This window comes from Hemiscyllium ocellatum, chromosome 36 (assembly GCF_020745735.1).
Source record: "Hemiscyllium ocellatum isolate sHemOce1 chromosome 36, sHemOce1.pat.X.cur, whole genome shotgun sequence".
NCBI lineage: Eukaryota > Metazoa > Chordata > Chondrichthyes > Orectolobiformes > Hemiscylliidae > Hemiscyllium > Hemiscyllium ocellatum.
In genome coordinates, this window is record NC_083436.1 from 8,603,428 (window position 1) to 8,630,310 (window position 26,883).

The window sequence follows — 26,883 nt, forward strand, 5'->3', positions numbered from 1 at the left end:
ATTGATGCTGGGTCAACTATTTTTCATCACATCTAAATCATTTATATAAGTGAATATTGGAGGTATGGTTAGTATGGCAAATGACCCCAAAATTGGTGATGTAGTGGATGATGAAGATGATTATCTGACTATAACGGAAGTTTAATCGAATAGGACCCGAGGAGTGGCAGGTGGAGTTTTGATTAGATAAATGAGAGGTAAGGCAAACCAGGGCAGGACTTGTACAATTAATGGTAGGGCCCTGGGAAGTGTTACTGAGCAAACCATACTAACCATACCTCCAATATTCACATCTAAATCATGAAAACCTGAGCATCCTACCCATTGATTTTAACTGATGACAGGGTTTGACAAACCAGTTGAAAATGTGTTGCTGATTAAAGCACAGCAGGTTAGGCAGCATCCAAGGAATAGGAAATTCGACGTTTCGGGCATAAGCCCTTCATCAGGAAATTGAACTATTAGTTACCTCAGGCAGCACAATGCTTGAGTGAAGGAAAGATACCATCAATACCCAGGGGTATTGAGGTGGTTAGGCTGTGATAAATAGGAAAAATACATCCTATGGTGAATTTAATGTCTATTTAATTGGCAAACGCAGCAATTTCAGGAAAACGTACACAAAAGTTAAAGGTAAGGTGCTGTTTTTCATGAAACTAAATATTAGACATTGCAAATTGACTAACACGTTTCAACAGTTCACAATTAAATGGGTATCATTACCTTGCACAAATTGCTGGTTGATTTGTATGTTACTTGGAGCCTGCACTATTAGGATGTCTTTAAAATCTGAATCCTTGTATAGAGGGTTCTTTGAAATCTCTGCAGTATTTTGTAGCTGAGCTATGCTGATTTTTGTCAGAATGAAAGTAAGGCATGCAGATATTTTAAACAACTTGTGAAGATATATTGTAACATATCTTTGAAGCAGGAAGTACTTGAACCCAGGTCTTCTGGCCCAGAGGTAGGGGAAATGCCAATGTACCACAAGAGCTACTGTAAGGGATGTATCATTACATTATGATACTATTTATGGGACGACTGGAATTAGTTCAGGTTTCTGCTTCTGATCATTAATTCACCAATCTCTGTCAAGACTCTCATATAGATATCAGTCACTTAAGCAAGGTATCCAATAAGATTAAACACTTTGTAAAGGGATGTGGAACCATGATTTGTGTTACAATTTTACACTGTTCTCCCTGTTTATAGGATAAACTGAGCAGAGCACAAAATAAATCTTGCAGGGTAGGTGGGGTGATTGCTTTTTGACGAGTAGATGTAAACTTTTCTATAATCTAATATAACATTGATTCTGGATGTGAATACAGTATCAGATTTAAAATTTATATTGCTCAATATGTTTATTTCAGGAGACCAATGCCATACATGTAAATGTTGGAGCAGGGTCATATTTGGAAGTTAATGTCCCTATGACTGTAAGTGAAAATGGTGAGCATTGTTCATATTTTGAAACATGCTTTTTTATTCTGAAAGACTGTGTTAAGACAGTGTCCATTTAGATTGCAAAAATTAATTTTAAAGTATTGTAGTTGAAAACCATTTCAAAACAGATCTAGGAAGAAGATATGAATAATTACTTCATCCTTTTGTACTGTTTACACTACTGATTCCGTTGTGTGAATTTTTGATTCAATAGGCTTTTCACCAACTATTAAAGGTCAGCTTCTCCATGTGGATGCAACTAGTAGCATGCTGTATCGAACCCTTTTGGAGGCAGAAATGTTGGCTGTGAGTTTTTGTTTGAAATTGATTTGGAGTTTAGAGGTACTGTAGTAAAATTAGTTGAACATTTATAATGGATAAATAAATTCTATTTTTACATATCTGAATGTCATAGTTAAAGTTTGAATTTATAGTTTTCTTGTTTCAATATGTCTTTCACTTGTTCTGTTGCTAGCTATAAAATTGATGTAAATTCATTGTTCCATTGTGAAACTGATAAGACGTTAAACAGCCGTGTTATATTCTAATAAACCAGAATTTGTTTGGTTGACTGGATTACATTGCTAATCAATGAATTATACAGAATCTAAGAATGCAAAGCAATTGATGCGTCTGATTCTTGTTGAGTTTCCTGTCTCTGCTGGGTTTGGTAGTAGGAATCTGCAGTCATCGACATCTGGCAGTGATCCTTGCTACTTAGAACATAAATATAGAACATAGAACAGTACAGTACAGAAAAGGCCCCTCAGCCCTTAAAGTTGTGCCAACCATTTATCCTACTCTAAGATCAAACTAACTGACACTCCCTTCATTTTACAGTCATCCATATGCCTATCCAAGAGTCGCTTGAATGTCCCTAATGTATCTGACTCTACTACCACCACTGGCAGTCCATTCCACACACCCACCACTCTCTGCATGCAGAACCTGACATCTCCCTTACACCTTCCTCCAATCACTTTTAAAATGATGCCCCCTCATGGTAGTAATTTCTGCCCTGGGAAAAAAAAGTCTCTGATTATTCACTCTATGTAGATCATCTTTCATAACTAAGAGCAGAACATTTCTTACTATGTATGCATGTGTCTATGAAGGAATAAAGCAGAAAAGAAAGTATGAATTAGCAACATTGTCACTCAATCCCTTAAACTTGTTCTGCCACTTAATAAGATAATGGTTATCAGATTACTCCACATTCTTGCCAATCCCCAAACTTTTCTCCTTGCTTATGAAGAAGCTGTTTACGTCTCTCTTAAAAATATTGAACATCTCTTCTTCCACCATCTTTTGGGGAGAAGAGTTCCAAAGTCTCATGACCCTTTGAGAATATTAATGTCTTCTCATCTTTATCTTAAATGGCAACACCTTATTTTTAAACAGTGATCACTTCTGCCACAAGAAATGCCTAATTTTGCAGTTAAGCCCACTTAGATACTAGGTGTTTCAGTCAAGTTGCCTTTTACTATTCTAAACTTCAGTGCCTATCCAACTTTTCTCTGTAAGACAACCTGCCCAAATATTCATCAGTAAATGAAAACAGAAATTGCCATAGAAGCTCAGCAGCTGAAAATGTGTTGCTGGTTAAAGCACAGCAGGTCAGGCAGCATCCAAGGAACAGGAAATTCGATGTTTCGGGCCAGAGCCCTCCATCAGGAATGGTGAAGGGCTCTGGCCCGAAACGTCGAATTCCTGATGAAGGGCTCTGGCCCGAAACGTCGAATTTCCTGTTCCTTGGATGCTGCCTGACCTGCTGTGCTTTAACCAGCAACACATTTTCAGCTCTGATCTCCAGCATCTGCAGACCTCACTTTTTACACATAGAAGCTCAGCAGGTCTGGCAGCAACTCTGGAACAAAAGCAGAGTTACTGTGTCACGTCCACTGACTGCCAGACTTGAGTTCCTCCATCAATTTTTGTTTTGGTTTCAGATTTCCAGCGACTGCAGTTCTTTGTTTTACGTTTATTTAGTAAATCATCTTTGATCTGCTAGAAATGCATTTAAATTCTTTAAACAAAGTTAACACTATACAAGGTAGATCTGATCTCACCAATGCCATCTAAAATGGAAGAATAACCACATTCCTTGGGCATTAAGTTCCCTTTGCAGTAACTGCTAACATTCTGTGAATTTTCCTAGTTTTCTGCTGTACCTATAGATTATTCTTTCCCAATTCGCGCATGAGACCCCCAGCTACCATTTGCAACTTGTCACATTGAGATGATATGCTTCTTTTTTATCCTTCCTATCAAAATTGACATTTTACATTTTTCCAGATTTGCCAGATCTTTGTTCACTCATTTTATCCATATATTTCTTTGTAGCCTCCTTGCGTCCCCTATGTTTGTATCTTTAGCAAGTTTAGCAATCATGCCTTCAGTCCTTTTATCCAAGTTATTTCCATATAATTGAGTCCTCTGCATTGATCCTTATAGTACATCACTCATAGCATCAAGCAGAATACAAACAGGCCCTTTGGCTCAACTCGTCCATGCCAATCAGATTTCATAAATTTAACTAGGCCTATTTGCTGGTGTTTGGCCCATATCCCTCTAAATTTTTCCAATCCATGTACTTGTTGAAATGTTTTTAAAATGTAGTAGTTGTACCCATCTCCATCACTTCTTCTGGTAGCTCACATTTATTACATATTGCCAAACAGAAACTGATCTATTTATGTTTTCTGTGGTCTTCTCAAAAACAGGTCCTTGGTTCAGTCTTTTTCATGTCTCACTGTTCAATGTCAGTCTTTTTGTTTCCAAGAACTTTTCTCAAGGTCTTCTAATATTGTTATTTACTTCTCTTCATTTTCATCTTTTTCTTTAACATCTTCTCTACATAACATCTCTTACCATTTGTTATCTCTTGAGATGTGACCTCCCAGTCTCTTTGCCTTCTCCTAATTGTGATCTACAAATTTGTAACGTCTTTGTTGACAGCTTAATCTAGATATTAAAAAATAGGATATCAGAGATTCTTGAAATTTGTTTAAAAAAGACGGAATGTTGGAAAGAAAGTGCTTTGGTTCTGAAGAAGAGTTTGCCCCAAAATGTGAGCTTAGCCGTTCTTTGATATTGATTGGTCTGAGTTCCCGGCATTTTCTGTTGCAGTTTTCATTAAACTCTTCATTTAAATCTAAACAGAATGTTTATTCTCTATTTGCTCTTCATTCATCATTTCATAACGAAGAATAAAATGCCTAGTTGTCAGGATTTTATTGCTTTGAGTTTTGATTAAATCGGTAAGGCCATTTAGTGGGTGGCAAAGAATATTGCTTCACTCAATCCTCTGAAAATATTGTCTGCCTTTTGCTTTAGAGGCATAATGTTATGACCTCAATGTTTCATTGAAATCGGATGTTAAATTTATCAATTAGAAATACAGAATAGGGAGAAGCCATAGGCTATAGATTTGGTTATGCAGTACCTGTTATTCATGCACTAACTGGCTGATTGAGTCCCAGATCTGGAAATTAAGAGGCATATTTCCTTTCCTACAGAAAGGTATAGCAGCTGAGAAAGGTATCAACAGCATTGATGTATTTGTAAATGGTAGTCCTAATACCAGGTTGAGGTATTAGTCTTGAAATTGAATTTTTTCAAAGGCGGCTGGCAAAATTTGGACTAATTTAAAACATGCCTTTGGACTATTTTCTGCATGAAAGGTATCTGACATCTTGAGTATTTGACATTTAATTAACTGGCATGTGAATCAGGAATGCGACCTTCCTTCCTTAAACTGATCACTCTCACTTGTTCTTATCATACCTGGTTGCCACACCTCATGATTTTCTACACATGCTTCCCTATTCTTAATCATTTGGATGATGCTGAAATTGTTCAATGCATTCATTCAAGTAATTGGAAATTATTCTAATCCATCCTGTTCATGCGTTGTAGGTGATCAAGTATATAAGGATGTCAGTAGGTGAGCTATTGATATAATCTTTACCTGTTCCAAAGAAGGTCGTGGACAAAGGGAAAAATCCTCCCCAACTTGAACATTAATAATGTAGAATTTTGTGATGGTGAAGTGGTTAGACAGTCTCATTGGGGTCAGTCATTACCTGGCATTTGTTTTGCGCTAACCTGACTCAATGCTTATTAGATGAAGCCTGAAAGTTGTCCAGGTCCTGTTCCATGTGAATGTGGATCACCTTGTTATCTGAGGAATTGCAAATGGAACTGCATATTGTATTCCAGAAATCTAGTTTGTGAAAGATTGAATTAGAGTTATTTTTGCAGACTTTTATAAACATTTGTTTGCAGAGTTGCACCTTATAAGAATGCACTGACTAACCCAGTAACCATAGATTCAGTCTCCAATTTAGAGTAGCTTAAATGAATCATCAACTAACTTTTACTACTTGCATACAAATAAACACAACTAGCCTCAAGTAGTGATTTTCCTTTGTGCTTAATGTTATCTATTGGAAAGTTTTCCTGCATTCTCAATGATTTCAATTTTGTTATGGTGCCACACTCAGTCATATGTTGCATTAATGACAAGGGCAGTCATTGTCAGTTAACCTTTGGGATTCAACTCTTTTGTCTATATTTGGGCTAATACAGTAATGAGAACTGTATCCATATAGTTGAACTAGTAATCATCATCACCATAATGGCAGAAAGAGACATCACATCATGTATGGTGAGTACACTGTAACAAAATGTATGAGCCATTGAGCTCTATTTTAGCTCTGAGTCCAGGACACAATGACAGGCATCTATCAATGTCTCAACACCAAATCCGTGATGTACGATGGAAATGTTTGATGAGTTGGCCAATTAGTGTCCACTGCAGATTTTCCATCTTAAGGATAGTAGACATGCTCCTGCAGTTGGAGGTCGAATAGGAAATCCTCTAGCATTCAGATCAGCACTCTACTACTGTGGTCATGTTCTAGTTGCAACCATGGGGTAAAAAATAGCTGATGGAGCACTGACCCCCCACCACTCGAACAGCCCTTTCAGTCTGCAATGTTTCAATCTCAGCTAGGGACCTCTGTGCGATTAAGATTCGGCAAAGTACCTTAATTGACCCTTAATAATATATATTTGGTTACTCATCAGATATAGGTGGGTAGCATGTCCCCCTGAAATGACATATATTGAAATGCCCAGTAACAGGATCATGCTGGCAAACTGGCACACTAGTCAGTGGAGAGCTATTGTGGACATGCCTATATTTGTACCCACCTTACCCTATTAGGAATTCAGCCCATAGCATTGCTACAAGAAATCAGAATAGACAAAAATTTGAAAAATCAACAGAATAAGTATAATACCACAGATGCTGATCTGAAATGAAAAAAAAATCTGGGAAAACTCAAGTCTGTAGGGCTGTTAGTGTAGATTCTGTCAGATAATTGAGGTAGTGAATTTTTCTGAGGTGAGAGCACATTCACACCTTTTCCTCTTCTGTACTTATAACCTTAATATTCAAACAATATTACTTTGAGCTATTATTCAGTGCAGGGGGCAGATGGTGTTGGAAAATTTGATAATTCCAGAATTAATATTTTCTATCCCGGTGCTTTCTTTGGCTCGCTTTGTAGAGTTTGATGCACTTGGGTTGACCCCTCGCACCGGGGAAGAAATTAAATTGCACAGACTCTATAAGTGCCTTCTGTTGTCCACAAATAGTATTAATTAATGAAACCAAGCCAGGTTTTATCATTCAGCCATGAAGATACAATCTATAGCGTCCATAAATGATTATGTTTTTATTTAATGTGTATGTTTTTATTTCATGAGAGTTGAATGTTACGCGAACTTGAGAGCATTTTGAGTTGGTGCATTTCTGTGTGAATTCAGTGGATCAGAGCACAATCTGCATGCTTGATTTCATATGAATGCTTTATTGATGAATGGATGCCAGTGAAAAGTCTGAAAAGTTTAAATTTCTCCACTGGTCTTTTCAAACAAAGGCTTTAAGAAATGTTTAAATAATTGCCTGACGACTGCCTTAGCAATTCAAGTTTGTAAAATTTACTTGAGATTGCAGTTATACTATAACTCTTGCAAATTATAATTAATGGGTGCAAGTTTTAAGATGTGATTAGCATCCAATCCCAAATGTGGACGAGATTTGCTTCAATTGTACTTTACTGGCTTCAACTTTTAAAAATTTCTTCAGTTCTAGAACAGTCCCAGAGATGAGAAGATGGCAAATAGCACATCCCCCTTTTTACTCCTACCCAGATCTCATGGCATCAAGTTTAAGGAGCTTTGTCATCTAAAATCAGAACCAACTGATCAGTCCATTCCTTCCACCACAACTCCAGTTGGCCGATCTTATGTTATGGATCCTAACTCTGAGCCCATGTATTTCTGTAGTTTCTCTCCATCTCCTGTTATGCCCTTTCTGAGCTCCTGGCATTGACACTCAACTCCTGTTCCCTCAAGGTAAAAACAAGGACTGCAGATGCTGGAAACCAGAGTCTAGATTAGAGTGGTGCTGGAAAAGCACAGCAGGTCAGGCAACATCTGAGGAACAGGAAAATCGACGTTTCGGGTAAAAGCCCTTCAGCAGGAATTGAGGCAGGGTGAATGCCTCTATTCCTGCTTCTATTCCTGATGAGGGCTTTTGCCCGAAACGTCAATTTTCCTGCTCCTTGGATGCTGCCTGATCTCCTTTTCCCTCAATCCTATTCTTAGTAAACTGCTGATCATCGAATCGCCTTTCTGGCTCCCATTGTTAGTCAATGTTGTAAATAGCTCTTTCTCTCGAGAAGTTCTTTCTCATTTACTATCATTACCCCTCTTTAAAAAATCCCATGATCCCATAGACTTTGGAAATTAATACATCATTTACCACTGGCCTACATGTGACTTCAGATCCACAACAATGTGATGACTATTACATGCCCTCTGAAATGGCCTTGCAAGCCATTCAAATATATCAATTGCTATAAATGAAACAAGAAATAAAGCCAGGTGGACCATCTGTTATTGAATAAGTCACTGGTAATAACAACAACAAACACAGCCCTGACAACCCTGCAAAGCCCCCCTCTCTAACATCTGAGGTTAATGCCAAAACTGGGAGTGTTGTCTCACCAATTAGTCCAGCAACAGCCTGACCTAGTCATACTCATGTCATCACAGCTTAATTACCATGCCCCAGGCAGCAGCATCAGCATCGCTGGGTATATCCTTTCCCATTGACATTGACACTAGATCTAATGAAGTCATAACATGTCAAATATGGGCAAGGAAACCTTCTACTGATTACCATGTACCACGAAACCTCTGTTAATCAGTGCTGTTTTATGTTGAACACTTCTTGGAAGAAGCACCATTAGTGAAACAAAATGTACTCTGGGCAGGGGATTTCAATATCCACCATCAAGAGTAGTTTGACACCACTACTGGGTCCTAGACATAGCTACTAGACTGGTCTGTGGCAGATGGTGGGAAAACCAAAAAGAGGGGTGAACATACTTAACCTCATTCTCACCAATCTGCCTTTGAACGCATCTAGCAATGCAAGACTGGGCATCCATGAGATACTGTGGGCCATCAACAGCTGAATTGTAATGTCACGCAATCTGCAACATCATGGCCCAGCATATCCCCCACTGTAACATTAACATCTAGTCAGGGAATCAATCCTGATTCAATGGAGAGTCAGGCGAGTATGCCAGGAGCAGCACCAGGCATGCTTAAAAATGTGATGCCAACCTAGTGAAGCTACAAAACAGGGCTACTTGCATACCAACCAACAAAAGGAGCAAGTAATACATAGGGCTAAGCAATTCCATAACAAGTGGATCAGATTGGGGGGTGGGGTTTGCAAACACATCCCAGTGCAACAGTGTAAGAGATGATGCTGATGCGTTCTCAAGAACATCGATGTTCCCAGCATGACATATGCCAGACTTTAGCCAATTTGATTCATGACACGTGATATTGATAAATGGTTGGAGGTAATGTTGAAAAGGCTATGGATTCTGAAAACATTTTGGCATTTGAACTGAAGACCTGCTCTAGAACCTGCGGCGCCCAGCCAAGCTGTTTCAATATAGTTATAACATTGGCATTTGTTGGATCATATGGAAAATTGTCTGGTTATGTCCAGTACGCACAAAGCAGGACAAATCCAACCTGGCTGATTACTACCACAACAGCCTATGCTTGATCATCACTAACGTGATGAAAGGTTAAAAATCACACAACACCAGGTTATAGTCCAACAGGTTTAATTGGAAGCACACTAGCTTTCGGAGCAACGTTCCTTCATTGGGTGATTGTCCTTCATCAGGTGACAATCACCTGATGAAGGAGCGTCGCTCCGAAAGCTAGTGTGCTTCCAATTAAACCTGTTGGACTATAACCTGGTGTTGTGTGATTTTTAACTTTGTACACCCCAGTCCAACACCGACATTTCCCAAGTGATGAAAGGTGCGATCAACAGTGCGAACAAAACAGTACTTGCTTCTCAATAGTCTGTTCATTGGCACTCAGTTTGGGTTCTGCCAGGCTACTCAGCTTCTCGCCTCATTTTGGCCCTGGTTAAAACCAAAAGGGCTGAATTCCAGAAGTGAGATGAGGATCATTATCCTTGACATCAAGTTTGCATTTGAACAAGTGTGGCATCAAAAGATTCTAACAAAACTGGAATATAATAGAAATCATAGATAAAACTCTCCACTGGTTGGAGTCATTGAGTCAAATGATGATAGTTGTGGTTGTCGGAGATCTTAGCTTGAGGATAATCCTGTAAGAAATGCTGTAATCCAACCATCTTCAGCTGCTTCATAACTGACCCTCCCTCCATCATAAGGTCAGAAGTGGGAATGTTCTCTATCTAGGCTTGGAAATATTGCAGTGTCTTTGGTTCAAAATCTTGGAACTTCCTGGATTCATAGATAAAAATAGGGCTTTTGGCTCATCTTGCCCATTCCATTCAGTTCTCGCTATTTAAACTGGTCCCATTTGCTTGTATTTGGTCCATAATCCCTCCATATTTATCGCATCCATATACCTTTCTAAATGTTTCTTAAATGATAAAATTGTACTCTCTTCCACCATTACTTCTGGCAGCCAGTTCCAGATACTCACCACTAAGTGCTTCCTTCCTAATGGCATTGTGGGTGTGCCTACACCAAATGGACTGCAAGGTTGAAAAAGACAGCTCACTGCCATCTTCTGAAACACAACTAGGAATGGGCAATAAATGCTACTGTACCAGCAATGTCTACATCCCATGATTGAATGAATACAAAGATCCCCATTGCCTATCCAAAATCTTTGAACACATTGTTGCCTTCCAAATCAATGCTCATCTTCCTTGGAGCTCCATGTTTCAATCCTTCCATTGAGGATTCAGTCTTTGTCAGTATTGAAACAACTCCTATCAATATCTCACATGATACGAAACTGATTGAAGCCAGGATGTGGAGACTGAGGTGGACAAAGTTTAAAAATCACAAACCGTCAGGTTATAGTCCAACACGTTTATTTGGAAGTATTAGTTTTTGGAGCGCTGTTCCTCCATCAGGTAGCTGTGCTCTGAAAGCTAGTACTTTCAAATAAACCTGTTGGACTATAACCTGGTGGTGTGTGATTTTTAACTAAGCTGATTGAGACAAAGTTAATTAAATGTTTCTTCCTTGTCCTTCTCAACTTGTCTGCCACCTTTTTGGCAGTTCACATCCTCCTCCTCCTCCAATGCTTCTCCATTGTTGTGCACCAGTCTAACCTGGTTCTATTCTCATCGAAACCAGATAATGGCTTCTTCTGCTCCTTCCACAGTGTTACACCTGGTGTTTCCCAAGGATATGTTCCATTTCTCAACTCGCCGGTATTCTTTATTAACATCATGCAGAAGCAGAGTTAGCTTTCACATAATTACAGATGACATCTAGCTCTACTTCACTAGTATTCTTCATTCTTTCACAGTTTCTGCAACGTCAGACTGCTAGTCCAATATCAGTACTGGTTGAATAGAAATTTCCTCCAAACTAAATATTGGGAAGACTGAACCCATAAACGTTGGTTCCTACTCAAAACACCATTTCTTATCTTAGTGACTCCATTCCTCTCCCTAGCAATATTCTGAGGTTAAGCCAGTTCTGTAACATTGCTTCATTTCATCCTGTCTCAGTCATCAGCTGCTGAAACTCCATGTATGTTTTTTTTCACATCTGGACTTCAATATTGCACTGGCTGATTTCCCAAATTCTGCTTACTTGAGGTCATCCAAATCTGCTGTCCATGACTTAAATTACAAAATTAACGTAAAAAATAATTTGATATTACGTGTGAGTACCTTTTTTAGTTTAGCACATTACAAATTAGCTTTGTTAATTAAAGCAAATATTATTTGAACTGCAGACATATTAGTTCAGTTTGTATTTGGACTTTTTCTATTCAACATTAATGTCTGTTCTACCTTAACTATCTTTCTTCTTAGTTTCATCTCAATGCCTTTTACCAAAGGATATGGAACATGCCTCAAGAGTGGCAGTGTGAAATTGAAGTGTACAAAGCAACCTATCATTTTATTTTTGCCCAGAAGAACTTTTTTACTGGTAAGTGAATTTGAATTGGCTAAAAATACATAATTTGTAATTTGTATTACTTTAACTGACATCTGTTGGGGACATGTTTATTCTACAAACATACACACTGTTCATTATTGCACATATTGGATATGGAAGATCATGTGCAATTTTCGGGTGAAGCAAGATTTGAAATGCATATACCCTTAACAGATTTACAGAAATATGCGATTTCTTCTGGCATTGCACATGTTGAATCAAGTTAAGGTGAGTTGGAGGGTGAAACAACATTTCAGCTGAGTGCAAAGGTATACTTGTATCTATTTTTAAAGTAGTACACACTGTCTGTAAAGGTAGTTGCCATAGTCTTAATGGGCCACTGGTCTCCTGTCTCATTAGTAAGATATTAACAGGTGGTCGAGTTTATCCTGAGGGTCGTCATGTCTCAGGCAAGGGGAGAGGTTCAAATGGAGTGCCCTTCATGGTAACCCCTGGTGCGGGAATTGAACCCACTCTGTTGGCAATACTCTGCATTCGAATCTTCCCACTTACTCTGGACCAAAGGGGTAGCCATGGGCACACGTATGGGCCCCAGCTATGCCTGTCACTTTGTTGGCTACGTAGAACAGTCCATCTTCTGTAGTTACACCAGTACCACTCCCCACCTCTTCCTCCGCTACATTGATGACTGCATTGGCGTCACCTCATGCTCCCGCGAGAAGGTTGAGCAATTCATCAACTTCACCAACACATTCCATCCTGACCTTAAATTTACCTGGATCATCTCTGTCACCTCCCTCCCCTTCCTGGACCTCTCCATCTCCATTAATGACGACCGACTTGACACCGACATTTTTTAACAAACCCACCGACTCCCACAGCTACCTGGATTACATCTCTTCCCACCCTACCTCCTGCAAAAATGCCATCCTGTATTCCCAACTCCTCCGCCTTCGCCGTACCTGCTCCCAAGAGGATCAGTTCCACCACAGAACACACCAGATGGCCGCCTCCTTTAGAGACTGCAATTTCCCTTCCCACATGGTTAAAGATGCCCTCCGACGCATCTCATCCACATCCCGCCTCTCCGCCCTCAAACCCCACCCCTCCAACTGTAACAAGGAGAGAACCCCCGTGGTGCTCACCTTCCACCCTACCAACCTTTGCATAAACCGCATCGCCCTATGACATTTGTGCCACTTCCAAACGGACCCCACCACAAGGGATATATTTCCCTCCCCACCCATTTCCGCTTTCCGCAAAGACCGTTCCCTCCGTGACTACATGGTCAGGTCCACGCCTCCCAACAACCCACCCTTCCCCGCCACTGCAGAAATTGCAAAACCTGCGCCCACACTTCTTTCCTCACCTCCATCCAAGGCCCCAAAGGAACCTTCCACATCCAAAGTTTCACCTGCACATCCACCAATATCATTTATTGTATCCATTGCTCCCGATGCAGTCTCCTCTACATTGGGGAGACAGGACGCCTCCTAGCATAGCACTTTAGGGAACATCTCTGGGACACCCACACCAATTAACCCCACCGCCCTGTGGCCCAACATTTCAACTCCCCCTCCCACTCTGCCAAGGACATGCAGGTCCTGGGCCTCCTCCACCACCGTCCCCTCACCACCTGATGCCTGGAGGAAGAATGTCTCATCCTCCGCCTCAGAACCCTTCAACCATGGCATCAATGTGGATTTCACCAGTTTCCTCATTTCCACTTCCCCCACCTCAACCCAGCTCCAACCTTCCAGCTCAGCACTGCCCTCATGACCTGTTCTACCTGCCTATCTTCCTTTCCACCTATCCATTCCACCCTCCTCTCTGACCTATCACCTTCATCCCCACCCCCATTCACTCATTGTACTCTTTGCTACCTTCCCCCACCCTCCTCTCTGACCTATCATCTTCATCCCCACCATGAATCACATATTGTACTCTATGCTACTTTCTCCCCATCCCCATCTCCCTCTCATTTATCTCGCCACTCTGCAGGCACCCTGCCTCTATTCCTGATGAAGGACTTATGCCCAAAACGTTGATTTTCCTGCTCTTTGGATGTTGCCTGACCTGCTGTGCTTTTCCAGCAGCACTCTAATCTAGACTCTGGTTTCCAGCATCTGCAGTCCTTGTTTTTATCTACATACAACTTCACGGTTATGCTAACTCAGCATTGTTGCAATTATGCAATCGCAGAAGGTGCGCCATTTACCTGTTTGCCTCCTCCCTCCTCACAATGCAAGGCCCCACACACAACATCCAGGTTAAGTCGCACCTCCACTTCATTCAGTCCCATCAACAGCATTTGCTGCTCACAAATGCTGCCCTCTACATTGAGGAGATGCAACACAGACTGGGTGGCTGTTTTGTGGAACACATTTGCTCTTTTCGTAAAAACAACTTTAAGCTTCCAGTTGCCTGCCGTTCAAAACAACATGTTCAACTGCCAGTCTTTCTGCCAGGCTTGTCATTATGTTCCAGTGCAGCTCAATACAAGCTAGAGGAACAGCACATAGTTTTCTGCATCTTATCGTACTCAAAATTGAATTTAACGCGATTTTACCCACCTCCACAGCCCCATGGTCTCTATGGACTGTTCGCAGTACAGCTAATCCATTTTCAACTATTCATACTTCCCATTAGTAGCCAATCAACATTTATTTCACACCCATCTTACTGTCCACAATTCTATTGCCTCCTTCCCTTTGGGGGGGATCTGTTTGCCTATCTCTGTTCCCCCCCATCCCCACCCCTCCCTCTCCCAGCTGCTTTCAATTCAGATGAAAGGTCACTGGACCCAGACCTTCTGAATTCCTCCAATACTTTCTATTTTTGGCTATGTAATTCTAGTTCACTCTTGCTGCTTCGCATCTCTTACCAAATCTGATATGTTCTTTATACCATTAACTGTCAATTCTGCCTGGTACATATTTCCTCAAGGGTTCAGTTTTGTAGGATTCTCCAAAGTTCAGCTCTCCCGGCTTCTTACTGTCTGCAAGATAAGCCTTTGTAAAATTGTGTCTGGCGAAATCTCCAGACCTCCACCACTGCCAGGATATAGGAGGCAGCTGAATAAAGTCTGTACTCCTTGCCACCATGCTATGAGAGAAACTCTTGCTACTTATCACACTGTATGACCTGTCCAGTAGATTTGCTGCCACCTTCTTTCCTGCTGGAGATTTACAGGATCTGTTTGATGCAGTTTGGTCATGGAAAATGGCTTGCTAGACTAATGAGAGGAGACTTTTGTCTTAAACAAGATGTAGTCATTCCACGATAGCAAATTTGTATAAGTTAATAATCTATGACATTCTAAATAAAATAACCGGGAAGGTGGTTTAAAATAAATTACCCTGTCAATCAATGTTAACACATAATTATTGCTTAAAAATTATAGCTTCTGGGTCCACATCAGCAAACTAGACTTGAAGCATTAACTCTGTTTGTGTCTCCACGTATGCTGCCAGACCAGCCATATATTTCTTCACTCTCTTCTTACTTCAGATTTCTAGCATCCGCAGTACTGTATTTTGCTTTTAAATGGGTGACTTTGTTTCTTGGTGATAGGTTGCTGCTTGATGGGCACACTTGGTTGTTTTTCTCCTAGTACTACGGTATTATCATGTAATTCACAGTGAATAGGCAGGAGGCTGGAAGAACACAGCAAGCCAGGCAGCATCAGGAGGTGGAGAAGTCAACGTTTTGGGTGTAACCCTTCTTCAGTAGTTGACGCCAGACTTGTCCAGCTCTTTCTGCAAGAGGGTACATTAGCCTTTATTTAGATCTGAATTGATGACCATTATGCCATGTCATTCATTTGGTCTCTCTTGGGGAATTTCATGGTCCCAATAAGAGAATTTAAAGTGATGCTATTTCATGGACTCTGTTAGGAGAATATTATTTAGGGGTAAATGTTGATGGATCAGGGAATTAGGTTTGTTGACACCAAGTCAAGTAAATAAAATAATAAGAAAGAATATCATGGTTATCAAGAGGTGTCATGTTTTTCAGAGATCAGAGACTAAGGTGTATTGTCACTCAAAAGGAAGGTCAGATGGTGCTAATGACAAAAAGAGTCTTTGGCTTTTAACGTCTTTGTGAGCATGTTGATAATGGACTGTATTACAACCCTGAAATAGCACTGAAGAAAAAGACCTAATCAGCTGGGTGGTGGACATCTAATAGTAAAAGATTCACTCTTAATCTTGATAAATTCTCAAATGTTGCACTTCACTGAGCTGATGCATTAATCCTTTGTATTACTTGTTACTGTTTTGCATTACCTTGCAGCATATGGTTTACTGACCTCTACATATGTTGCATTCCTAAGCCAATCTGATCAAGGTTGGAAATTGCTGACAGCCTTAATTTGTAAAGACAGATGGGAAGAATTAATTTGATGCATGTTCTGGTTGATCAGTATTTATAAAAGAACTATTTCTCCAGGTTTTGGCAGATTTCCTGCAGAAATATTAAAGAACCCCTATGTATATTCACTTTTAAAATTTTAATTCGTACTCAGCCGAATAACTTTAATGGGGTTAAGCAGATGCTTAACATTTCTATTAAGTAGTTTCTACTTTCACCCATTCTTTTGGTTATCTTTTGTATTTTAACTTCACCTGGAACGCAAAAGTATCCATGTATGTCAAACATTTGGAAACCTGTAATTCATTAGCCTCTATCTTTCTATCGAGTATTAGACACAATGGGTCAAATGATCTCTTCATGTACTGTAAAATTCTATGATTCCATGATGATCACTTCAGGTTCTTTTGTACAAAAATATCAAGGCATACAAGTTAAAATTAATACATTCATACTTTGAACATAACATCGAAAAAATTGAGATGCTGAGAGTATAATACTTCAGAAAATCATCCTTTGACTTATTGTTATGAGTATTTGTTACATTTATTTTTTACAAATTGTTAGAAGTGTTGTATAATGTTGCCACTCTGCAGCATCATCATAAAATACAAATAAACCAGACATAAGAGTAGAAAGGTAGAAAAATAAAAAAAAAAGCACAGACCCTCTTAAGTGCTTACCTGTCAGCTTGGATCCTGACTCATCCACCCAGATGCTGAGACCAACATCACAAAGCAGTTGGTCATCCCTGATTCCCTTCACTGTGCCACCACTGCAGAAACATGCCACCATTCTTCGGCGTCATCTTGCCTCTCTACTGAGGCCATGAAACTGCATTGTGCCAGTCTCTAATTTATTCTTTGTTCAAGATGCTTGGTCTCATACTGGGCTTCCACTACTGCTGACAGAGCACAACTTGACTCCCTCCACCAAGACAAATCTTGACTCTGATGTGCTGGAAACCACATTGCTCTCCTTAAGAAGATAAGTAAGGTTAAATTAAAAAGAATGCATAGAAAGAAGTAAAAGGGAAAAGCAGCAATCAGTTGATGCAGCATTTGAGTTGGTATTAATATTTTAGGTAGGACGTAGTTGTTACGAAAGTGTAGAGGTGTACTGTACCTTTAAGAGAGTTGAAAAGCTAGCAGAACTAGCTAACACAGTGCACAGTGTTCTGAACAAGGTAACATTGTAATATTTAGTTAAACAGTTAGCAGTAGCTAGGTTGCTAGACAAAAACAAGTTTCAAATTTAGCCAGTCATTTTAAATTGTGCCCCAAGATACCAAACTCCAATCAAGTTTGAATTTTGTATTTTGACAATATTAAAACCAATGAAACAATCCAATATTTTGGGATCTAAATATCCACCATTTTGAACAGTTAGCCAGAGTGGCAAAGAGAACTGTCAAAAGACCAACAGGTGTCGGCTGCTAGTGGAGGTTCCTGAGAGGTACCTGTCTGGAGAAAGAGTTTGTACAGAAAAAGAAACATCGAAACTGACCTGGAGAGAGCATCTACAGAGGAAAGCTTAGCTTTGCAGCGTGTCCTCTAACTGGTTTTGAAATGTGATTTTTTGTTTGTAAATTGTAATAGGGATTTTCTTTTATCGGGCTAATATTGTAGAGGGGGTGGTAAAAGCTTTCAGAGAAAGGAGTTGTTAATAGTTGTTAGTTAATATTCTCTGTTAGACTTAAATTAAAATTGACAACTTTTTTTTAAAAATAGTGACTTTTGGGATGGGTCTTTGCCTATTGAATTTTAACAGATTACTGCACGGTGTGAATCTTATCTGTGTTGGTAGTTTAAATTAGCAGAGGGGTTTACCCCGTGTTGTAACTTAATATTTACAGAAAGATTGAGCAACAGTCCTATTTGACTAATGGTTAGGTTTTGGTACTATCACTATTGCTGGCCAGGTTCACTTCCCTGTCAGGTCATGACAATTAGGTGCTCTTCTACAAATGGTAGTGTTCCTACCACTGAGTTAAAAGGTCTGGGTTCAAGTCCCACCTGTTCCAGAGGTGTGTAATAACTTCACTGAACTAGTTGATTAGAAAATATCTTTCAGGCTGAACAGACCATTCGATTTAACTGGTTCATGTTGTCTCACTCTTGCTCACTTGTGTGATCAATGTACCATCTATTACCTTTTCATTCATGTGTTTCTCCTACTTTCCCCTCAGAACATCAGTGTCTCAATCATATTGGGTAGTTCCGCATTCTAAACAATCTGGACAAATTAACTTCCTCTGAGTTTTGTATTAGATTTTATTTATGACTATCTTATATTTACAGCAGTTGACAGGGCTTCTCTCATAAATGGAAACATCTTCTGTGTCTGTTCTATTGGGTCTTTTAACAATTTAAAAGATTTCTATTGAATTATCCCTTGATTTTCTCTTTTCTAGAAACAGTAACACCAGGCTGTCCAATGTTTTCTGATAAGAATAACCTCTCAGTTTTGACTTCATTGTATATTTTTTGCAGAATTTACAGTATCTTGACTATTTTTAAATAAAGGAAGACCAGAGCAGTTCATTGTACTCCACATGTAGTCCAACCATGGTTCTTTGTGAACAAGGAGGTAGCTGAGTCACTCAATGGGCTAAAAATGATCAGGATGATGAATTGGGATGATTGGCTATACTCCGGGTTTGTTAAACTATGGATCAATTACATCTGAGGATACTTAGCATAGGTTGGTGCAAATTGAGAAACATTAATCATAAAACTCCAGTTCTCCTTTGTTCCAGGCATGGTGTTAGTTACTGAAGGAATGTTGTTTTAAAAAACAAGCTAGGCCCTACAGCCAGTCAATTTAACCTCTATGGTGAGAACATGTTGAGGAGTGATGATCTTAGACAAAATTGATAGGCAGTTGGACGAAAGTGAATCAATTAAGGAAAAGCTGAATGGATTTAAAGGAAAAATAGTGTTTAAAAGATTTGGTTGAGATTTTCACTGAGGCAAAAGAGACAGTTAATGAGGGTAGCAGAATTGAGGTGGTATACGTGGACTTTCAGAAATCTGTTTGATGAAGGTTCACAAAATAGGATTGTCAGCAAAGCTGAGGGCCCTGGAATAAAAGGGACAGTGTTAAAATGGATACAAACTTTGCTCAGTAACAGGAAGCATCGTAGTACTGATGTGCAGTTACTTTCCCAACTATAGGAATGTATGTAGTGAAGTTCCTCAGGGGGTCAGTATTAGAATAACTGCTTTTATTAACATACATTTATGACCTAGATTTGGGCATGTTGCATGCATCAACTGGATCGGATTGGGTACTATAAAGGAAATAATGATCAATTGTAAGAGGTCACACAGAGATAGGCTGATGAGATGAGTGGACACATGGTAGATGAAATATCGTATAGCCAAGTGTGAATATGGAGAAATGAAGAAAACCCATATAAAATAAAACATACAATTGTAATGTGGGTGCCCAAGCAGAGAAACCTGGGGTTTTATGTACTCAAATTGTTGAAAGTGGCAGGTGGCTGTTAAGAAAGTGGTTAATAAATGCGTATGGGATTCTGGCCTTTATCCATTGAGGTAAGGAGTACAAAAACAACTGTTTTAGCTCCAATTGAACTATTTTCTGTTTTCTGTCATATTTTAAGAAGAATAATAAGACATTGGTAAAAATCATTCTGGGGATGAGAGCCTTCAGAATAGTAGGACTTGGGTAGTGTTGTAGAACAGAGGGCCCTAGAGGTGCAGATACACAATGCTTTGAAGTCTGCGACACATAGACAAAGTGGTTAAAAAGGTACTTGGCGCACTTACCTTCATTGCTCAGTCTTTTAAGTATAGGAGTTGGACAGTCATGTTGAGGTTGTACAGGATGTTGGTGAGGCCTGTTCTGGAATGTGTGTCCAGTTCTGGTCGCCCAGTTATAGGAAGGATATTATCTAGCTGGAGAGGGAGGGTTCAGAAGCGATTTACGAGGATGTTGCAGGTATGGAAGGTTTGAGTTATAAAGAAAAGCTGATTAATTTGTGACTCCTTTCACTGGAGCGTAGGAGGTTGAGAGGCGATCTGAAAGAATTTTAAAAAATAATGAGAGGTATTGATAGAATTAATGATTGTTGTCTTTTTTCCCTAGGATGGGAGATTTCAAGATTGGGGGCATATTGTTCAGGTGAGAGGAGAGAGATTTAAAAAAGAAATGAGGCAAATTCTTTACACAAAGGATGGTTCATGTGTGGAATGAACCTCCTGAGAAAGTGGTGGATGTGGGTATATTACATCATTTAAAAAATGTTTGGATAGATATATGAATAGGAACAATTTGGATGGATATGGGCCAGGAGCAGGCAGGTCGGATTAGTTTAGTTTAGTTTGGAATTATGGACTGGTTGGACCGAAGGGTCTCTTTCCCTGCTGTTTGACTCAATGACTCTGTGAATAAATTGGAGAAGCTGGGATTAGTTTCCTTTGAGAAGGTTGAAAAAAAAATTAATGCAGGTGTGCAAAATCATGAAAGGTCTGCACAAAGTACAAAGAGAGCAACTGTTTCTAGTCAGAAACTAAACAACACTGATAAATGGCAGAACCAATAATGGATGTCTTGTTTTAAATATAGTGTATGTTTAGGATCTGGAATGCAACACCCGAGAACGTAGCAGAGGCAGATTCAGTAGTGAGTTTTAAAGGGGGATTGAACAATTATTGAGAGAGAAAAAATTCCAGGGCTGTAGAAACAAAAGACTAATGAGTGGTTTAGACTGGACATGCGAGGCTAATGTTCTGTGCTGTTACCATTCTGCAACATCTCTGCTTTTCAAACCTGCTCTCTAGAGGTGAGTCTCAGTGCTCTGTTTGGCTTTGTTAACTTGTTTACTACTGCTAGCAACTTAAGTGTTACAGAAGGAACATGGGATAAATTACCCCCTTTTTGTTTACTCCTTGTTAACCACAACAAAACCTTAGTTTGAACGGGTGTCACTGAACCTTTTTTAAAGTGTGATGCCTTTAGAGACAAAATAAGCATTTTATTGTAAAGTTTAAGTCAAAATATTTACATTTTTACACAACTTCAACAAATCCACCAGAAACACATGTGCAACAAATATGTTATTTTCCTTCAAATGCACAGACATGCACACAAGAAAAGAAGGGTTGCTCGATATGAAACATGTACTTCAGTTGTTAACAGAGTAACATAACAAATCGTATGTTTAAACTTTAAGATGGGTAGCATCGCAGATTATCCAGGATTGTTACCCAGAATTCTCTTGGTTCTCTGATGATAAGTGGAGTTTTCACATGATGTTCTGGCTGTGCTTCTGTGGAGACAAATCTTGCAGGTGAAGACAAATTTGGCCTCTATCACTACCTGAGATGACTTTTTGTATAAGCTAGGCTTCCTTTCTTCTTGTGAGGATTGTCCCTCTCGTGCCTTCTTAGTTTCTAATCTGCCTTGCCCTTCGCTGCAATAAGATGTGTTATCTCAAGTCAGTTTTGATCATGTGACCACAATCAATCCACAATTATCCACATGTGATACAATGTAAGTCTCTGTTGCTAGATCATGGAGAATGAAACTGTTCGTACCTGATTGTAATAAACTGCTGTCTTCATAGCAGTCTTGGTCAGGTTTCACATTCATTGAGCATCTATGAACCATTATGTTTGAGTTTCCATAAATAACCATCCAATAGGAGCTGCAAGTTCCACCATTGATCTTGTTATTTGAAATACTTTTAAGAGAAGATCCTCTACCCATGGATGTATTATTTTCCCGAGACCTAAGTTGGTCCATGTCTGAACAGAATTCACCCAAAAGGTCACCTGACCCTTGAATTCAAAGTAAATTGTTCATGTGCTATATTAATTTTTTAACAAAGTAAAAATGACCAGAGGTTCATAGGTAAATCAAATAAGGGATAAGAACCTACATTCTCCTTACTTTTCCTGTTAAAAGCAAACACTTCACAATCATCTGTACTAATTTCATTTCTAATTACACAGGCATTCTACATATTTATTAATATCTTCTGTGTTTTGTGGCAGCCCTTCTTTGTATTGACTGTGCCCATCCAATTTAGTGTCATCCACAAGTTGTGAAATTATTACTTATTCCAAATCATTTCTGTAAATATTGCATGAACAGCACTGTTCCTTGTGAAACACTGCTTCCCCACAGTTTGGACCTGACTGCTCTGTGGTCTTTGACACCCTAATCCTGTTTTATTCTTCTGTAGCCAGCTGGCTATCTATTCTTATATTATCCCCTGACTCTCCATGTTCTGAATTTACTCAAGAATTTACTATTAGCGACTTTTTTATGAAGTCTTTTTGTTTTGAAGATCCAAACGTAATGGATCAGAAATTCTGTTGGCCAGATAGCTGTTGCAGCAGTGTAGACTGGAATTGGACTTGGGTCGCCATGTGGTAAACCTGATAAAGCTGACTCTGAGGGAATTTACTAGGAAGTTCAGAAATATGATGGGAATTATCTTGCATCTGGAACCCTCCAAAAAGATTCCTTACGTTCTGAGATTTTTGAGAGTGTTGACTTATTTAAGCTTATAAGTCACCCAGAAAAAAATAAAAATTGAAAAGCTGTTGTAACTGCTGACCTGAACCCAGAATCATCACTGAGTCTGCCAATTACAACTCACATGATCTGACACACTCAATTTGATACAACTGGATACAGCACACTCCTAGATTCCACAACCAGCTCTACCCCACCCCTCCACTCTGGCTTTCCCTTTGGAAATGTATGCTCACTGCTCCTACTGAAGAAGGAGCTGGGCTCCAAAAGCGTGTATTTTCAGATAAACCTGTTAGATTCTAACTTGGTGTTGTGTGATTTTTGACCTTGTTGATTAGTGATAACTAACACAAATCAAAGGTTTGATTGGTTTGAATTGGAGTTAGTTTACATTGAACAAACATGATTTTTGTCAACGTTCATGTAAATGATTTGTGAACCCAGAAATCACTGGGACTTGACGTGAAATAGCCAATTTATGAGTCCTTCAAGTTGAATTTGGTGAGGAAGGACTTGCTTTCATTTTAGCCATCTTGAATGCTGTCTGACATATTACAGGATGGAAACTGCTTTTATTCTACTTTTATTCTGATTAGCCAGCTGCCTTTAACTCCACCAATAATTATGCAAATTCCTTGATGTAAAAGCCCTAGTAGGACTTAATACACATTTGCAAATTATGTACCAATGTGACATATTGCTTGCTGCATATTCCAGAAAGTATCACTGTTTTGCATGTCTATAGAATATACAGAAATATTTATAATAGAAGATACTAGCCTTTCGCATCAAAGGATCAGCGCTGTGCTGTTAATTAAATCAGGAAATGAATCACTTTAATCTTTGAACCAAATTAAACAAGCAATTGAACGTATTGTCATTTCTTTTTCCAGTAACATTACCTTCCTTTTCCAGCTCCTCCCTTTTGAAAAATATTTAACTCTTATCTTGATTAGTACTGCTGACTTAGGCATTAACCAATTCTCTTGAAATTGTTAGAGTTGTTAGGTGTGTCTGAACAGTGCAGGAAAGGATGTTTGGCCAGTTTTTCCTTCATCTCATTAACAACTACATGTTTGTTAAAAATAAATGTTCACCCTGTCACGCATGCAGACATTTTTCAGTATTAATGCCTTCATCTGTTTTCTTTGATTAATTTGAATACGTTGTCCATATTAGTCTCTTTAATATTAAGTATGTACATTTGCAGATGAGATTATATGACTGTTTTGTTGCTTTGCAAATTTGTGCCTTTCTTTCTAAACTTGGCCCTGTGGCTTGGTAGTTAGCACTGTTGCCTCACAGCGTCAGGCATTCAGGATCGATTCCAGCCTTGGGTGACTGTGCGGAGTTGGCACATTCCCCCCGTTTCTGTGTGGGTTTCTTCTGGTTGCTTTGGTTTCCTCCCACAATCCAAAGATGTGCAGGTGAGGTGAATCTCAGCCATGCTAAATTGTTCATAGTGTTCAGGGATGTGTAGCTTAGGTACATTAGCAGGTGTAAATGTAGAGTAATAGGGTAGGGGAAATGGGTCTGTTGGGCTACTCTTTGGAGAGTCAGAGTGGACTTGTTGGGCTGAAAGGTAAAAAATGAGGTCTGCAGATGCTGGAGATCACAGTTGAAAATGTGTTGCTGGTTAAAGCACAGCAGGTTAGGTAGCATCCAAGGAATAGGAAATTCGACGTTTCGGGCATAAGCTTATGCCCGAAGCGTCGAATTTCCTATTCCTTGGATGCTGCCTAACCTGTTGTGCTTTAACCAGCAACACATTTTCAATTGTCGGGCTGAAAGGCCTGTTTCCACACTGTAGGGATTCTATGAGATTGAAATCACTCTCACCAAACTTACAAATGACAGTTCAAGCAGGGACATTTTACCTTTGAGACTATCTATGTTTGTGGGAAGCTAGAATGAGAGACCTCGTTTTAAAAGTAAGGATCACCTACTAAGATGGATATTACATGTGTTTTCTCTCTCAGTTTTGTTAATGTGTTTTCTTTCCGAGAAAGTTGCGTTATGTTATTTTCTAATAAGGAGACCAAAGGCGTAAGTGTAGACAAGAAAGTAGAGGCCACAATCCAATCAACCGTGATCTTATAAAATGGTAGAACAGGCTTAAAGTATTGAATGACTCCTCCTCATTCCTGTGTTTATATATTCTGCAGTCTTTGATATGGTTGACAGCATGAGTCTCCTCTTTTTCTATGCACCATTATCCAGTTGGTTAGAATTCTAAGCACCTGGTCAGAATTTGATTTAATTGTTGCCAGAGTACCTACAATGACCTCTCTTCCCACTTTTATGCCAGTAACACTGTTGTCCCCCTAATATCTAACCTTGACCTTTTCTCATATTGTTTATTTCGACAGAGACTGGGAAGTTAGTGCTGAATAACTCACTGCTTGACTCCCAAAACTCTGCCCGATTTAAAAAGCACAAGACAGATTTTGATGAAATACTTATCACTTTTCATTTTCCTGGATGACTAGAGTCCAGTAATGCTCAAAATTGCCACCACCTTCGAGGACAAAGCTGCCCTTTAATTGACATTGCATTCATCAGCTTAAGATTTACTTGCTCCAGCAGTGGTACAAAATGGCAGTATGCCCTGGCATTATGTGCATTTCTAGACAGAAAGAAAAGAAACATTTTCTGTGCTGCAGTGTTATAATGCCTATCTATTTTGAATAAGTAATTCTAAACCTATTCTTAAAAAGTATAATTTAGCAGAGTTGCAGTTTCTTGTGGTTACCTACTTTGCAAAGAGAACATCCTCATTGAATTCTCACTGCCAATTAACATAGACACTGAAGCATATAAAAAGTAGCAGGAGTAGGCTATCATCATAGCTGATCATCCACTTCTACATCTTGCTATTGTTGCCCCCCCCCACCAATTGTTCTAAACTCCAATGAAATAAGTCACTTTTCATATTGACTCTGTCGTCCCAAGAATCAGTCTGGTAAACCTTTGTCCCACTCCTTCCATAGCCAGAACATTCTTCCTCAGATAAGAAGACCCAAACTGCAACCAGTATGCCAGGTGAAGTCTTGCCAAAACCATGCTCAATTGCAGAAAGACATACCTGCTCCTGTATTTGAATCTTCTTGCTACGGAGGTTAACATAGCATTTGCTGCTTCATTGCCTGCTTTATGTGTGTACTTAGTTTCAGCGACTAAGTGTACTTTAGTGTGTATTGTTGCACCTCCCCCTTTCCTAATGTTTCACCATTCAGATTTTGCTTCCTGATTTTGCTACCAAAGGGCAAACCTCACATTTATCCATTCTATACTTCATCTGCCATACATTTGTCTACTCACTCAAATTCTGCAAATCACACTGAAGCATCTAATTGCAGCTCACCTTCCCACCCAACTTTGTAGAATAGAGAGAGACTAGAGTAGCTTTGTATATGTCATTTCCACCATATACAACAGATGCAGTAAAACAAGACAACATTCCTCTAGGATCGAGGGTGTTACATGGATAGCACAGACTACACACTTGTTCACAACAGAAAGTGAATAAGAAGTACAACACACGTAAGTTACAGCGTAATAGAAAAATGATAAATAATAGACATTTTTCTAGCAACAATTCAAAGTCGTGCAAAGAATTTCAGATGGAAAGAGCCTGATCATATTGTGTTAAGGAGCCTGATGGTTTTGGGGAAAAAACTGTTGCACTGTCTGGCCGTGATTGACCGAATGCTCTGGTATTTTCCGCCAGATGGCAGGAGGACGAACAGTTTGAGTGAGGAATGTTTGGGGTCTTCAACAGTGCTCTTAGCCTTTCGGATGCAGCCTGTGGTGTAAATGTCAGTAATGGAGGGAAGGGAGACCCTGATTTTCCTCTCAGCTGTCCTCACTATCCGTTACAGGGTGTTACGATCCATGATAGTGCAATTCTGAAACCAGACAGTGATACAGCAGGTCAGGATACTCTCAATGAACCCTCTAGAATATGATGAGGATAGGGGTGGTGGGAGGTTGGCTTTCCTCAGCCTGCGCAGAAAGTAGAGGAGTT

At 39.5% G+C, this 26,883-nt stretch overlaps 1 protein-coding gene across 5 annotated transcripts in view; it reads left to right on the forward strand.

The window, feature by feature from the left end:
- kiaa1109 (KIAA1109 ortholog) overlaps positions 1–26,883 on the forward strand; it is a 407,563-nt gene that overhangs the window by 90,469 nt on the left and 290,211 nt on the right. For all 5 annotated transcript variants that reach the window (XM_060851682.1, XM_060851684.1, XM_060851685.1 and 2 more), the window contains exons 12-14: positions 1,374–1,452; positions 1,661–1,752; positions 11,885–12,002. In XM_060851682.1, coding sequence (XP_060707665.1) covers positions 1,374–1,452; positions 1,661–1,752; positions 11,885–12,002 — 289 coding nt within the window. The remainder of the gene's footprint in view (positions 1–1,373; positions 1,453–1,660; positions 1,753–11,884; positions 12,003–26,883) is intronic.